This window comes from Petaurus breviceps, unplaced genomic scaffold (assembly GCF_028583685.1).
Source record: "Petaurus breviceps papuanus isolate PSGF00001 unplaced genomic scaffold, PetGlider_PUasm1.0 98, whole genome shotgun sequence".
Classification (NCBI taxonomy): Eukaryota; Metazoa; Chordata; class Mammalia; order Diprotodontia; family Petauridae; genus Petaurus; species Petaurus breviceps.
Genome location: NW_027187460.1, coordinates 9,093,841 through 9,110,440, shown reverse-complemented (window position 1 = coordinate 9,110,440; position 16,600 = coordinate 9,093,841). Strand labels below are relative to the sequence as shown.

At 40.4% G+C, this 16,600-nt stretch overlaps 1 protein-coding gene across 1 annotated transcript in view; it reads right to left on the bottom strand.

The window, feature by feature from the left end:
- Positions 1-3,572: 3,572 nt before the first annotated feature.
- COL22A1 (collagen type XXII alpha 1 chain) overlaps positions 3,573-16,600 on the bottom strand; it is a 630,085-nt gene continuing 617,057 nt past the window's right edge. The window contains exons 63-65 of the mRNA XM_069081305.1: positions 12,518-12,700; positions 10,887-10,964; positions 3,573-9,780 (exon numbers count right to left, since the gene is read on the bottom strand). Of these exons, the coding sequence (XP_068937406.1) occupies positions 9,593-9,780; positions 10,887-10,964; positions 12,518-12,700 (449 nt within the window). The 3' untranslated portion in view covers positions 3,573-9,592. The remainder of the gene's footprint in view (positions 9,781-10,886; positions 10,965-12,517; positions 12,701-16,600) is intronic.

Sequence of the window (16,600 nt, the reverse complement as noted above, 5' to 3'; positions counted from 1 at the left end):
CATCTGAGCTAGGCCTAGAAGGACAAAAGGAAATTTAATAGGTGAAGATATGAAGCAGGCAAAGTCTGGGAATAGGAAACTGAGTAAAAGCATGGAGCCCAAAGAGGGAGGATGAGGATGGGGGCAGTGGATATTACATAAAAGGGAACAGCATGAAATAAGGCTCAGATTGTAGTCAGTTTGGAGAGATCCTTGAATGTCAGTAGAAAAAGTTTAGATTTTATCCAGAGAGAAGGAAACTATGATAAATTCTGGAAGTGTATCTGAAAGCAGGAAAAGAGGCAGTTTATAATAGTGATGGGGTCTTAAAATATCTAGCCATCTGCTGAAGCAATTGCTGTTTAAAAGCCAGCCATCTGAGAAATGTCTGATACACCTTGGTAAAGGTAGAGCAAATGATGAGGGGAATTTCTGGTCCTGATTCTAAGTGATAAAGAAAGGCTTCTTGCCTAAGTAGAAATGTAGACCCCTTTGAAAGAAAGGGACTGTTCCCTCTTAGAGTAGCTACTCTTTGGATTAGATAAGGAATATTATCTGATGGCCTCAGAGAACTGGCAGGTGCAATTCCTGAGCAACTGCCAGTGATCTTTAGAAGATAATGGAGAGACAGGTGCTGATGGGAATGAATCTGAACCCCCGAAAGGAAAAGACCATGTCTTTGGAATCTGCACCCCAGAAAGGAAAAGCCCCTGGACTTTCCCATGTGGCCCAGGCCCAGGACCCTTCCCAGTTAATAAACTGTTCTTTAATTTTCTGCACCTGGCCCCACCCTAGACCTCCACTCTCTTAATTCTATCTAGACCCCTTCTCAGTTGCTCAGTCTTCTATATAAAAGATCCATTTTGCCTCCATTAAATTGCTCAGATTCCTTAAGAGTCTTGGCCAATATGGCGGGTTTTTAGAATCATGCCCATCCTGACCCGTGATCTAATAATTCTTGTCTTTGACTGAAAGAAGGCTAGGGAAGAATTCATTGGGGCAAGCTATTTCATGTGTTGCTATTTCAGGGTCCCTGCACCCCTACACCTCAACAGTGTTGTGGCACATACCTATAATCCCAGCTACCAGGGAGGCTGGCATTGATGGACCTCATGCTCAGGAGTTCTGAGCTGCAGTGGGCTATTTGTCATTAATATTGTGAGTCCTTGAAAGTAGAGGAGTATCAGGTTGGCTAAGAACGGGGGTGAATCAGCCCAGGTTGGTAAATGGAGCAAGGGAAATGCCCTGAGCTGGTTTAGTAGGTGCTAAGTTTCCCTGAGAAGACACCTCTACCCTTCCAGTTAGGTGGTCCAGTGGATAGAGACCTGGAGTCAGGAAGGCTTGAGTCCAAATCTTCTCTCATACATTTACTAGCTATGTAATCCTGGGCAAGTCATTTAACCTCTGTCTTAGTTTCCTCATTGTGAGGATCAAATGAGAATGTTTTTGGAAAGCACTGGCACACAGGAAAGCCTTAATAAATGTGTTCCCAAACTTTCCCCAGCAAAGGACATCAGTGTGATACTAGTCTAGGGCTCAAAAGAGAGATTGGGGTTGGGTAGAAACTGAATCTATGGGAACTGATGAGATCCCCAAGATAGATGATGTAGATGTATAAGAGAAGAGTGCTGGGGCAGAGCCTTGGGAGGCTCTCGTGTTTAGCTCAGCTTTTTAATTTGTTAAATCTAACTTCCAGGGAGCTGAAATGAATCTCTTAGGATCGTGCAGTTAGTTGGTGAATAGGCTGGGACTATTACATTGATCTGCTGACTTCCAGTCTAATGCTATCTATGTCCACTGTCCTACATCCTCAGAAGTGTGCCTCGGGGCCAGAATGCCATGGTAGCAACGACTTTGTACAAAACTCACTACAATCACAGGTTAGCATAATGAAACAGCAAGAATTTCAGACGTGGATTCAGGTGCCTGGGGTCTGTTGTGAGATTTTTTTTTTATTTCCTTTTATTCCTCCTGCAATTTTTGGTTAACTAAAAGTCTACCTTAGTATTAATCTCACCTGACCAAAACCTGTCCTATGGGATGTGAAAATTCACTTTAGAGCCTTCAACATTCCATACTTAAGTGCAGTGAATAGAGCACCAGACCTGGAGTCAGGAGGACCTGAGTTCAAATCTGACCTCAGACACTTGACACCCTAGCTATGTGACCTTGGGCAAGTCATTTAACCCCAATTACCTTGCCTTCCCCCCTCCAAAAAAAAACTCCATGGTTAAGAAGGGAGAGGAAGAATCTTAACAATTCCTGACTCCTTGGTGATGTGAGAAATGCTGGCTGTTTGGTTTCTACAGATTTTACAGGAACAAGAAATGTTCTAAAAACAGATGTTGCTCGGGATGTACAGGAAGGTGTAAATCAGGATGAGGGGACAAAGGGCAGAGCGACTCTATTCAATCATACAGCTGGAAGAAATCCGTAAGTTTCCACCTGGACTAGGCCTAGGCAAAACTGGCTTAAAGTGGTCAGGGTCAAAGGATGGTCACTAACTATTCTTTAACATGCATGCCTAACTAGCCTCATGCATATTAGCTGACACACCCTGCATAGAATTAGAGCCTCATTCTCTGATCATGGGACACATGTAAACCCACGTTTGGGAGGAGGGAACACGTGAAGGAGCAGATATGTAGTGGGCAGGCCAGAAAGATTGTAACCCAGAGGAGCGGGAACTAATCCCAGTTCTGAAGGGATGAACAAGGCAGGAAATTCAAATGAAAGCAGCATAAAAGGGCTTACATTTGTCTGATTCTCTGTGGTCTTTTGAAGAGGCTACCTATTTATTCAGGAAAAAATAAATGTAAAATAAAGGCAGTAAAAATCTTCCTGACTCTCCAACAAGTATTGTTGATTCCTAGACTAAGTATGTTTCTCACAGTGACATGTAAACCTTCCTCCTCAATTATCCTATTTACAAATCCTCTAAATGTAGTATGATCTATAACCTGACTTAGTTTTACCTATAGAATTTGATGATGCTTGTTTCCTTGGGAGATGTATGAGATTATAACTCTGTTTAACTAAATTTGTTCAACTCTCGAGACATTGTAGGAAGCATGGGATTATGGAGCTACCTTTTCTTTAACTTTTATGGCCTAAGAGGAATGTACAAAATTTACAATATGTAAAAGAAGTATTTTTTCTGTCATTCTAATATAATTTTGCCTATAGGAAACTTTGTCAGAATCCTCATGATCAGGTTTTCCTTGAAGTCTAAACCTATGCTTGGACATAATAATAAAATGTAGTTTTTTTTTTTACCTCTATAATTTCTGTGTTTTGGTAAATATCTACTTGGAAGAAATTAACCACAAAGTAACTCTTCTTGTTCAGTTGAGTCTGACTCTTTGTGACTCCATTAAACATAGTGCGCCAATGCTTTACATAGAATTTTCTTGGTAAGATACTGGGGTAGGAGAGGAGATATTTCTCCTATAATAGGCCCAAACTCTCGCTCTCAGAATTCATCCAGTCTAATCCCCTCATTTTTAATGAAACTGGAACTAAGGACCAGAAAAGTAGTTTCTTCAGGGTATTTCCAACAGCAACATGGCTGAATAAACTTTCCAGTCAGCATGCAAGTTTTATATAGTTTTAATAACCCAATTTCACAACAGAATCAGTGGGAAACACAGCTTCATAAAATAGCACCATGATTGGAGATTGAAAACAATCTCTCATTCTAAGGAAGGCAGGGAAGGAGGGAGGGAAGAAAGGGGAAAGGAGAAAGGGGAGGAAAAAACAATAATTTGGAAGCAACCCTGAAAGTTTGAAAGAAGGATCAAAAAATTTTTCAAATAACAAATACCAACTTCAGCCATTTAACAAATACACTCTCCTTCCCATGAGTGATTTTTTTTTTAACTCAAGAAAGAGCGAGAGAGCCACATTTGGTATTCCATCCTATGCTTAGTCAGAAAGATTCATATACTAGATATAAAGCATTAAAGCATCCTTTGCAGAAATACATTCCCAACTCCACCTCCCCCCCCCCTTTCTAAATACAAAACCCCAGATCTCAGAAGCTTTGCACTTCACCAGTAAAGCCTGTACATCTGTGTCCTGGATACTGAGTTAGAAGGAAGCTGCAGTGTTACAGACAAAGCACTGGAAGCAGGAAACTTGGCTGAGTCCTGCCACTCACTGGCTGTGTAACCTTGGGTGAGTTTTTTGACCTCCACAAATGTCAGTTTTCTCATCTCAAAAAAACCCACAACAACCCCCCCGCCTTCCCCTCCCCAAAAAAACAAACCCAGGGGCTTTGAGGAGGGAAGTACTTTGTAAACACTGGGGGTGGTGGGCTCCTATGATTATCATTCTAGCATTGTCTGCAATACTGAGTGTCCTCCTGTAGTTTAAAAGGTGAACAACAAGACTTGCCCAGGATCAGTCTGCTGATCTCCAAAGATTTTGGGTGTCAAGACCAGCCATAGCGAAGAATCTTTGAGGCAGGCAAGGGGCTATGCTAGTGAGGTTACTGAGAAAGATGGGGAATTACCTAACTACTTCAATGTCTCTCTCTCTCTCTCTGTCTTTCCCTTTTTTGGAGTTCTTATACCCTTCCACTGTATAATTTCCCATCTAAGTAAGCCAGATGTTCAGGGCCAGTGGCCTAGGATAATTCTGGCCTAGCTGAATCTTCTACATTGCAATTAGTGCAATGCTTGAATGGGTTTCCCACCAATCCCTCAAAAAAAAAAAAAAGTCCTGAATCTGTTCCAATTCTGAAAGATTGAGTTCATTCCCTAGTGGCAAGCCAAGTTAGCTTAATCCTATTGACTTCTAAAGGGCATAGAACAGCAAAAAATTGAGAGGAGAGGGAGGTTAAGTGAAAAGACCTCAGGGCCTAATTGAAAGTCAGCCTCAGGGTACCAAAATACCATCTTTACACACATTCGGATATTCATAGCAAAGGTCCTTCCTACTTCAAAACACAGCTGAACAGCAGATATGGAACAATGGAAAGGGCACTTGGCCTGGCAGTCACAAGATCTGGATTCTATCCAAGCCTCTGACTTTGGCCCCCAACCTCTCTGTGCCTCAGTTTCCCCTTCTGTAGAATGAGGGAGCCAGACTAAACTTTTTTCCAGTTCTAACATTCTAGATTCTAAAGTCTCTTCTAGTTTTAAGGTCCTCTTTTGGAGAGAAGCCCTTCCAGTTCTGGCATCCTTTTTTCTAAGGTCCCTTCCATTTCTGACATTCTATATGCTAGGGTTCCTTTGGATTCTAACATACTGTATTTTAAGGTATCTTTCATCTTTAATATTCTATCCATGCTTTTACACTTATTAAATATGGGCCAGACTTCTTCTGAGTCTCAATTTCTTCAGCTGAAAAATGGGGATAAAAATACTCCAAGACAGCGGTGATGAAAATGCTGTGTATTACAGAAATGTGAAATTGTCTACACTGCTTTAGTTAGTAAAAGGCAATGTGAGGACTTTAATGCAGGGCATCAAACTGCAAGTCCAAAGCACTTTGCAGTACTCAAACGTAATAAGAAAAAAACAAAATAAAACCCAGCTCAAACAAGACCTCTTCCAGCCAGCCAGTCAGTCAATAGGCATTTGTTAAGGGTCTACTATGTGCTAAGCACTCCATGAAACCTTCCTGGATTTCTACATGATCATCCAAAGGAATTCAATAACATTTAATAAGCACCTACTGCATTCAAGTTTCCCTGCCAAGCACTGAATTGATCTATGTTCTTCGAATCACCAAGGCACTAGCTTTACACCTCTCACAAACTCAGATGCTCTGCGATGTGGCAGAGATATTCTTGGATATTTTTCTGCTAGACAGTAAGCTCCCTGAAGGCAGGCATATACATCCATCTGGGTACCCTTAGTTTTAAAGTTGGGGCCTGCCCAGAATAGGAGCATAGGGGAAGTTATCGGGCTTGAACTACTGAAGATATTATCCTGCAGGATCATTCTTTTGCAATAATAATAATACCTTTTGTTCAGAATTCTTGGTAAGTTGATAGCAGGGCTTTACAGCAACTGCAAACCTTGTCAACTTAGGTGTTTGAAATGACATTAGACTTCAACTCACCACAATTGTAATTTAACAACTCACAATAATAACAAAACACACTCATATAGCACTCCTCCAATAACCCAAGGAAGTAAGGAGTGCAAACGTGACTACACCCATTTTACAAATGAAGGAACTGAGATCTGTTCCAGTCTCACAATATCAGAGGTAGGCTGTTTGAAAGGATAAAAACATAATGGATGTGAAAAAAACCTCGGAAAACCTAAAACACTGTGTACTAGGAAGGTGGTGTTATTAGTATTGTGATTATCATTTATTACTCATTTCTCTAATAATTTCCTCCCCAGATGCCTCACTGTAGTGTTGGTAAGTGATGGGAGGGCTTCTAAAAGGTTATGTCAGTGGAGTATAAAATACTGGCAATTCCCTTCAATCTGAAAAGGCCTCACTGGCAAGCACTGTGACCTCCTATGGGTCCTCTCCACGCTGGTCCAGTCCAGCCAAGGGCAGAAAGATTCCCAGAGAGAGCTGGCCACCAAAGGATGAATATTCCTGGCCATAGCCATTCATTAAGATACCTCCTAAGGTCTGAAGGAGCTGTGATCTGCAGTGGTGAAACACCTACATTGAAGAAATCACAGATCCTTAAAAGTCCATAAGAATGGTTGATATTGTTTTCTAGCCCTCACAGCACCTAGCATCATTCCAGGCATGCAGAACAGACCATAAGCCTCATCTAACCACTAGGGGAGCAAGATTACGCTCTACCCCATCTTGGACAAGTGGTCAGCCAGCCTCTCCAGGAAAGTTTCCCCTGACACACAGTTGAGAACTCTTACTATTTGCCTATTCAAAGAATGGACAACTGAGTCCTCAGCAGACTTTGAAGTTGGTTTAAACCCAGGGTTAGAGCCCTTGGCTTCTGGCACTTATTTTCCTTAAATCTTTCTGAATACTTCTTATTTTATGTCTGTATTATAATTATGTCCTTGTCTTTTCTCTATGTTCCTTAAAAGCAGAATCTGTGTCTTATTCATCTGTGCATCCCCTACTGCGGAGCTGAGCTCAGGGCCCCCACTGTAGCAGGCATTAAAAATATGTGGGCAGAAGGAATTTGCCACTCTCTCGGAAAGGCTTTGCTCCCATTGCTTAAGTCAATAACCAATGGCTGAAAGGAATAGGAATTCTTTCAGACCACAGGTAGCTCACTGGGGCTGCTGCAGCTGTCTGTGCTCCAGGGCCCAGTGTGTTAGTGAAGCGAATGATTGATTTGTCTTGCATCAGTATTAGCCCTCTGAGTCTGCACAACAATTTGCATCTGAATAGCTTTTCCATGTCTAAAAAAAGTGTATTTTTCCTCAAGGGCATAGCAAACATAGGCTCTAAAATCACAGGATTTTAAAGCTACAAGAGACTTTGGAGATCTACCAAGTCAATCTCATTTTACAGAAAAGGAAACTGAGATCCAGAGATGATGTGCTTAGGGTAGAGACAGGTAAATGAACAAGAGATGTGATTATAATCCTGCTGCACTAGAGAAATCTAGGTGGAATGCTGGGCCTTCAGTCAGGAAGACCTGAGTTTAAATCTAGACTCAAACACTTACTCACTGTGTAAACCTGTTCAAATCAAGTAACCTCTGTCTGCCTCAGAGTCCCCAGATGCAAAATAGGGATAATAACAGCACCTACCTCCGTGGGTAATTTGAGACTTAAATGAGATAATATTTACAAAGGGCTTATTAGCACAGTATCTGGCAAACAAAAAACACTTTATAAATCCATCCTTCCTCCCTCCCTCCCTCTCTTCCCTTCCTTCCTTCCTTCCTTCCTTCCTTCCTTTCTTCCTTCCTTCCTTCCTTCCTTCCTTCCTTCCTTCCTTCCTTCCTTCTTCCCTTCCTTTTCTTCTTTCCTTCCTTACACTGCTCTCCAAACTAAGGGTTCTTTACATTTCAGCCTCATGGACTGGAATATAAATATACTTTGTATGTATATAGAAATTTTCATTCAAAGATATGATATTCAACCATATTAAAAACACAGGCTGGAAATCAGATTAAGCCTATCTATTTTGGAGTTGGAGATACTGAGCCACTGAGAGGTTAAGGATTATTACAACCTTTGCAAATCTTAAAGCACTATGTCATTATTTATTATCATCATCATAATTGTTATTCCCTGGCTCCATTCACATATCTATACCCTCCATCACCACCCAAAACCCAGAATTGCAGAAACTGTAGAGGCAGAGATTGGCATATAAACTTAGCTTGTAAATAAAAGCCCACAGATTAACAAAGAAAGCCTACAGGAAGCAAAGGGGAATTATGGGCAAAAATGAAATCTCTGTCCTTTGTCCCCAATTCCTTCCACATTTTCTTCATTGACCTGGTCACTCACTCAATGAAAGACTAGTAAGTACTTTCTGGTCATTAAAAACAACAACAATAACCAGTGTCTCTTCTTTGTGAAAGTCAGATGTACTGTATTTTGTGTATCCTAGAGAGCTATTTCATCCTCTGAATATCAGAAGTCTATTAGGAAAGAACTGTGTTTCCCATCAGTGTATCCATTTCTTTCCTAGTAAAATATCTGTTCTTTCTCTTCCTCTTGCTTCTTCATGTGGGTCTTTCATCAGTGGTAGTTTTCTTAAAGTTTGACACTGGGGTCTATGTAGACGACTGGACAACTTCCTTTAAACTACTCCTTCTGGATTGTGGTAACATGGGGAAGACCCCCAAATTCCTAGCACCAAGAAAAGAATCAGAAATCTGAGAGGTCAACTAGTCCAACTCCTACCTGAGTAGGAGATCCCTTTATGTCTTAGGATTTGAAATTGGAAGGCATTTGGGAGGTTATCTCATCAAAACCTTTCACTCTGTAGATGAGTCAACTCAGGGTCCAAGGCAAAATGACTTTGTCCAACCAAGGTCACATGGGTAGTAAGTTGTTAATAGAGCAGTGATTTGAAGCCATGCTCTCTGACTCTAAATCCAAATACCCTTTCCATTACACCACACAGCCTCTCCTAGACACATGACCATCCAGCCTCAGTTTGAAGTTTTTCAATGATAGGAATCCATTATCTCCTAAGACAGCCAATTTCACTTGCGGTCAGCTCTAATTCTTAGGAAATCTTCCCTAACATGGAACTTCAGTCTACTTCTCTGTAACTTTCCCCTATTGCTCCTGATTCTGTCTTCTGAGGATAAGAAAACTGAAAGAACATTTTCTTAAGAATGGCAAGCAGACATCAGATTGGTGATGCCAATCTGAATAAAACAAAAACACAAATTAGGGGGAAGAAAAGATACCATGTGCTCTGACATTAGAGATGAGAACATAAGAGCCTCCCGTCTCACATAAAGGATATAAAATAATCATCATAATAATTAAGGATAATAATATTAATCATCACAATAATAATAAGCATCTGACCGACCGGCAGCATCTGTTGGTTTTAATCATTTAGAAAGCCTCCCACAACACATAAAAAGTGACATCATGGCCCAGGAGATCTGTGAACCCCTGGTTTCTTCTTCAGTTCAAAGTTCAAGTTTCAGAAAATCCTCCTCAAGCTTCCTCAGCCTCCTAGGTACTCTCTAGTGTCCCTTAACATTGCCAGGCCGGGCTGCCAGACTTGCGAAGTAAGCACACTGAGAGGGGTCACATTGTCCGCTTGGGCCCGGGGGTCCTGGAGGGCCAGGGAGGCCAGCTTGTCCTGCTTCTCCCTGAGGACCAGGGCTCCCAGGAATGCCATCTTTCCCATAGCCAGGCTCCCCAGGCTGACCTAGTCCACCAAACAAAAGAAATGTAGATTGGTTAAGGCTTCTTCTAAGAAGAAAAGAAAAAAAAAATGATCTCTGTGCTTACAGTCAGATCTCATACTTAATCATCCAGAAAGATAGATATTAGCTAAACCTACAATATTTGGAACAAGAGTTTTTATTGCTGGATATGTTACCAACTCTCTGCCAGACTCATCTGATCTTAAGCAACTTATAGGAAAACTTTAATTAGAACCCAGTAAGACTGAATCATGGGTACCTGAAATAGTTTAAATATTCTGTTTTCAGGGAAAAGAAGTATATATATTTTAAAAAGGCTCAAGACAGGGATTTGATTAAAACACACACACATATACATAAACATATACACACATATGCATAAACACATGAAATGACCAACTACATTCAGCTTCATTAATCTTTTTAAATCTCTAATCCTGACCAAAGTATACTTATATGCAGAATGAACATATTACATCTTCAATAAGGAAAAATGATTTTTAATAATGAATTTTACTTGTATAACTGGAAGTGGACTTCTTAACAAATAGTGTTTGAACACAATGTCAGAAGTGGGGGGAGCCTTAAAACATATAATATGGAATTTATAATATTAGTAGTAACAAGTCTTAGAACAGAGAACTTTAGAACACAGATCATAGGATGTTATAGGTGGAATAGAATTTCGAATACATACAAGTATAGAATGATGAAGAGGGAAAACAATTCTGAAGTTGGAAGGGACCTTTTGCATCAGCTAGGCCAACACTATTGATTGAGAAAGGCGGAAATGGAGACTCAGGGTCATGCAAATAACAGAAGAACCCAAGTCTCTTTTTTCCTAACTCATGCTTACTCCACTGCACCCCATTCTTTTATTAAAGGATGACAGACTCAAACATTTAAGAAGAAAAAAAGATAAGGGCTTTAGGAGAATCTTTAAGTAGAAATCTGAATTCACCAGAATTGATCCTCACCATACCATCCTACATTGCTTATGCTATTGCAAAAGTACTGTGGGTATCTGATGTCTACAACCTTTATTCTAGCACTTTCCTCCATGGTGGCTGCACATCTTCATCTAGAAGAACATGGCTAGCAAACCTACCTGGTATTCCAGGAGGTCCTATTTCTCCTCGTTGGCCAACTCCAGGCTCTCCTTGATCACCCTTTGCACCTCGTTCACCTAGGAAGAAAGGTATATGAGGTAGAGAAATTGTTCACATATTTCATTATTGCCACCTTGAGTTTAACTGTTGTTGTAGCTATGATTCCATAGTGTACTAAAGTCCTTTGTATCAAACTGGGAATAAGAAATCCCTGCCAATAACTAGCTTTCATAAAAACAAAAATGAAGAAATGGACAAAACACTCAGTGACACACATGAATAAAACCAATTTAGAATCACAAAATGTTAGAGCTGGAAGAGACCTTAGAAACTGGAATGTTAGTGCTAGGTGAGGTCTTAGAAGGAAGAATTTTAGAACATAGAGTACAGAATGTTAGAATTGGTAAGAACTTTAGAATGTAGAACATTGGAGTGAAAACCATAAAGTGGAGAGAAGCAAGGGAGCTCAGCACAGGGGCGGGAAACCTGTGGCCTCCAGGCAATATGTGGCATTCTAGGTCCTTGGGTGTGGCCTTTTGACTGAGTCCAAGTCCTTTCATTAAGGGGATTTGTTCTGTGAATTTTGGAGTCAAAGAGCTGCACATGAGGACCTAGAAGGTTTCATGTGGCCTGGAGGCTATAGGTTCCCCACACCTGCTTTAGAACATAGAGTTCTAAGATGTATAACATACAATGTTAGAAATAGAAGAGATCATAGCACACAGAATATTAGAATATGGAGCATGAAATATTAAGAGTTGAATAAAATCATCTAGTCCAGGTATGCGAGCTTGTTTTAAAAATATTCTGATAACTTCTATTTCAATATAATTGGTTTCATCTGTAATCCTACTCTTTTTTTTTTATACATTTAAAAACACTATTCTGAGAAAGGGTCCATAGGCTTCACTAGACTGACAAGTGGATCTGTAACACAATAAAAGGTTAAGAACCCCTGACCTAGTCCAACTCTTTCATTTAATAGAAAACAGGTCCAGAGAAATGAAGCAACTTATACAAAGTCATATAAAGTTAGTGGCTAGAGCTAGAATCAGGGTTTCCTGAATTTCCATCCCCTGTCAGATAACTGAACAAATGGATGAACAGAGGCACTGGAAAGGAAATAGCAGTCAATGAAAAAGAAAGAGATGGAATGGTGCCAAGTTATTTTTCCCTCTTTTACAGTTACATCCCTTTTGGGGATATAAAACTTACTAAAAACAAAATGATTTGAATGACAATTCATATCTATATAGTAATTAAGAGTTTACAAAATGTCTTATAATGATGCTGAAAAACTAGGTAGGACACATTATTATCATTACTACTTTGCAGATGAGGCACCTGGGGTTCAGAAGGGTTAAACAACTCACCTATTAGTTTCACATAGAGACTTAGTGTTGGAGCTGGAACTTGTGCCCAAGTCTATAGAGTCCAAGCACCTTCTCCTAAATCATATAACATGCTATGGTATAATCTCACTGTCTAGTCATTGACGGATGGGGCTCAGTGAACAGAATCTGCCATTGCTGGGATGCCTTTCTTATTCTAGTTTCCCTCCTCCTTACAATTCCAGACTAAACAAATTAGTCTCTTCTGGAATTGTCCTGGACATTCCAGCTTCACTCACCTTTGGGCCCCATGGGGCCTGATGGCCCTTCTAAGCCCACTTGTCCAGGCCGGCCTGGTTCCCCCATAGGACCTACTCTTCCAGGAAGGCCATCTTTTCCAGGAGGTCCAGGGGGCCCCGGCCGACCCTGAGTTGCTCTGACGTGTGTTGGTGGCATCTGGGCCAGGAGGTATGCTAGTTTGGCTGTGGAGAAGAAAAAACATAGAGATTTGAGGTGAGAGATACCATTAGGACTTTAGGAACCCAAACTGCACAAGAGCAGAAAAGATACATTATTGAGATGCTCAGAATCTGATGCCCATCATCACTGACATTTATATGGTGCTATGAATATATTTGGCAAGAAAGATAAAAGACAGCCAGTCTGATAGGTATCCATGAATCGGTAGTGTAGTGGTCCACAGGCCCCTTGGAGGTTTGTGAATTGATTTCAGGGAGTCTGTGAACTTGGGTAGGATAAAAGGTTACACATTCATTTTCACTTACTTCTTACTGAAATTTAGCATTTCCTTCAATTATGAATTTAGGTGACAAAAAGTAGTAATATTAAGCTTCTTCAGACTTTCAAAGCCTAAGACGTGCATAAGATTAAGAACCTCTTATTGGTTCTTATTGGTTTGAATCCCATCATCCCAGATCCTCAATTAGGAAGGAGCTCTGAGGCCATCTGTCTGAGCCACACCTGACTAGTAATCTCTTCTACAAGATCTTTGGTAGGTGATTTTTTAATTGGGAAGGAAGATCTCCACTGAGGGAAAACTCACTACGTTGAGAGGCAAAACATTTCCCTTTTGAATAGCTGTAATTGTTGGGAAGCTTTCCTCAGAAGTAGCCTCACTCATCTGCTGTTCTGAAACTTCTATCATTTCTATTTCAGCCCTCTGAAACCAGGCAGAATAGACTTAATCTCTCTTTTGTATGAAAGACTTTTAAGTTTTTTCTTTTTTTGGAGAGGAGAATGCAGGCAAATTGGGGTTGTGACTTGCCCAAGGTCACATGGCTAGTAAGTATTAAGGGTCTGAGGCCAGATTTGAATTCAGGTCCTCCTGACTCCAGGCCTGGTGCTCTATTCACTGCGCCACCTAGCCACCCTGACTTTTAAGTCTTTGAAGACCAATATCATGTTCGCTTCTCAGCTGTGACATATAAAAGGTTAGAGAGAATAGTTTGTGGGTAATCAATCATTTTATTAATTACTTCTAATGGATAATTAATAAAAAGGGTCAATGGAACTCTCAAATGCCAAAGACCTCTCATGGAACCCACTTCATGCTTATATGCTCTTGGAAGAATGAGTGTTCTTGAGGGTAGAAATTAACTCAGATTGGTTGACAAGTAATAAGAATTAATATTATAATGAGAGGTGGGCTTCTTCTTTTAAGGGTCTGGTGACTGACTCTGATCACTCAATCTTGGACAAAGAGACTTACCTATATCAGACTACCCCCCCCCCCCCACTCAGGGTAATCTAGACAAAAGGGGGAATCCACTTCCATCCAGAACTGAATAAACACAATGCATAGGAATCCACCAATTCACATAAACTAGAATTTCTTTACCTTTTGATTAGATCTAAACTTTCCCAGTTGGGTAAGGTCTGAACAAGATTGAAGAGAATGTTAGAGAATTAGGAAATAGGAAGACAAAAAATCCTGGATCTCCCCATAGTAGATGGCTATTAATATAAGAGAGATAATTATGTGTCTTACAGCCTTCTTTTCTCTAGGCTAAATATTCATTCCTAGCTCCTTCAAAGAATCTTGGAAAGTCATCATTTTTAGTGCCCTCATCATTTTAGCTGACTTGTTATGTATGCATTGCTCCTCCATTTTGTTAACCTCATTTATGAAATGTGTCACCAAGGGCCAAATGCAATACTCCAGATAAGGTCTGACCAGGGAACTCTCAACACTCTTTTTCTAGACTCTGCCTCTCCCCAAATGGAATAGCCTCTCTATGGAGATGATGGGTTCCTTCTAATTGGAGGTCTTCAAGATGAGGCTGGTTGTTGATTTGTTCAGCATATCATTAAGGAGGGATTATTTCTGTGTATCACTTACATTAGATGACTGCTAATTTCACTTCCAATTCTGAAATTCTTTGATTCTGTGATTATACAGTTTGAGTATTGTTTTCTTTTTCTTTTTGTTGACTCAAATGGAATTTGTCATCCACTAAAACCTAGTCTCCTTTCTTTTCCTCACATGGATTCTTCTCTAACACAAAACATGTTTTTCCCATATTGTATTCTCGAAGTTGAACTGTTGAGTCATCTCTAATTTGGAAAAAAAAAAAAAACAACCCACACAAATGTGGATGGCAGTTGAAGAAAATGAAGAAGCGTGACATAAATACTTTCATCATGGACATTCTCTTTGCTCAAAGTTAATACCTTACATTGCATTAGCCTCTTAGGATGTACTTTCCTCAAAACATATATTATTAGCTCCATGCTGCAGATGAGGGAGTTGATTACCATCAAGGTCACATGACTTACACAAAGTCACAAAACTAGGAAGTTATATCCAAGGTTCAAAGTTGGGTTTCTAACTCTAAGTTTAGTGCTCCTACAGTAATACTATACACACTCTTTCTTAAAGTTTTTCACTGACTTCTTATTTCTTCTAAATTCTTTCACCTTGAATTCAAGGCTTTCCACTGTTTGATTCCAACCTACCTTTCCAACATTATCTCATGTTACTTTTCCTTTCATGTACTCCACACTCAAACCAAACTGAACTGCTAACTATAATTTCATTCTGCCCTTTCTAGACTCACTGTACCTCAACAAGAACTAGAACTGTCCCCCTCACCCCAGCTCTCCAATACATAAGCATTTCTTTTTCCTTCCTAGAAGACCCAACTTAGGCACCACCTCCTCCAGTAAAGCTAGCCTGATCCTTCCAGGTGAAAGTGATATGGACTCTTCTAATCTCTCATGATCCTGATGGACCTATATTGTTTATTCCATTTGCTATACCTTTTATTATATATTTTTGTACGTGTACATACTTCATCGTTTCTATTGGAGTATAAGTTTCTTAAGGTTAGGGACTGTAACTTTTTAAAATCTTTGCATATGGGGCAGCTAGATGGCGCAGTGAATAGAGCACCTCTCTGAAGTCAGGAAGACCTGAGTTCAAATCTGGCCTCAGACACTTAACACTTACTAGCTGTGTGACTTTGGGCAAGTCACTTTACCCTAACTGCCCTCCAAAAAGCCAAAAAAAACCAAACAACTTTACATACCTAATTTTTACCATGAAACCTTGAATATAGGAGGCCCTTTAAACTTATTTGCACAACCATCCCGTGAGTTTGGTGGAAAAAAGTATTATTAACCTTATGGGTTTTTGTGTGTATGTGTGTGTGTGTGTGTTTTGCTTTTTGGAAGGCAACTGGGGTTAAGTGACTTGCCCAAAGTCATACGGCTAGTGTGTCAGATGTCTGAGGCTGGATTTGAACTCAGGTCCTCCTGACTCCAGGGCCGGAACTCTTATTCACTGAGCCACCTAGCTGCCCCTAACCTTATGTTGAATTAGGGAAAGGCTCAGAGAAAACATAAGGCCTTGCATAGTTTTGTTATTGTTGTTATTTTTGTTGGGAGTCCTCAAGGTAGAAGGAAACTCTCTTCACTAATGCAGACTGGTAACTTAACTCTTCTGCAATTTAAAGTCTTGGAGAATGGCCTGGGGGTCACTGACAGGTTAAGTGATTTACCCATCATGACACAGCTAGTAAGCCTCAGAGGCAATGCTTGAACCAAGACCTTCTTTACTCCAAGGCTCTCTGGTCCTCTCTGGTCTTTCGTGCATTGTTCATAGATAGTATTTAATTGTGTTTGTTGCTGGACTGAATTCAATGGAATTGATTTCCCTTCTGACCTGGGCACTGTCCAAGTAAGTATCTTAAACTCTAGGGATTGTCTGGTCCCAGGCTGAAGTGAAAGGTCTAGATACTGCATGAACATTATGCCAAGGGCAGGTTTACTGCTCTAGTAGCTACTACCTCAAGAAAGTCTGTGCTTTCAGACCCTCTGAGGACACAGAGCACAGCCATTATTTTCAGGGTCCCTAACTTTAC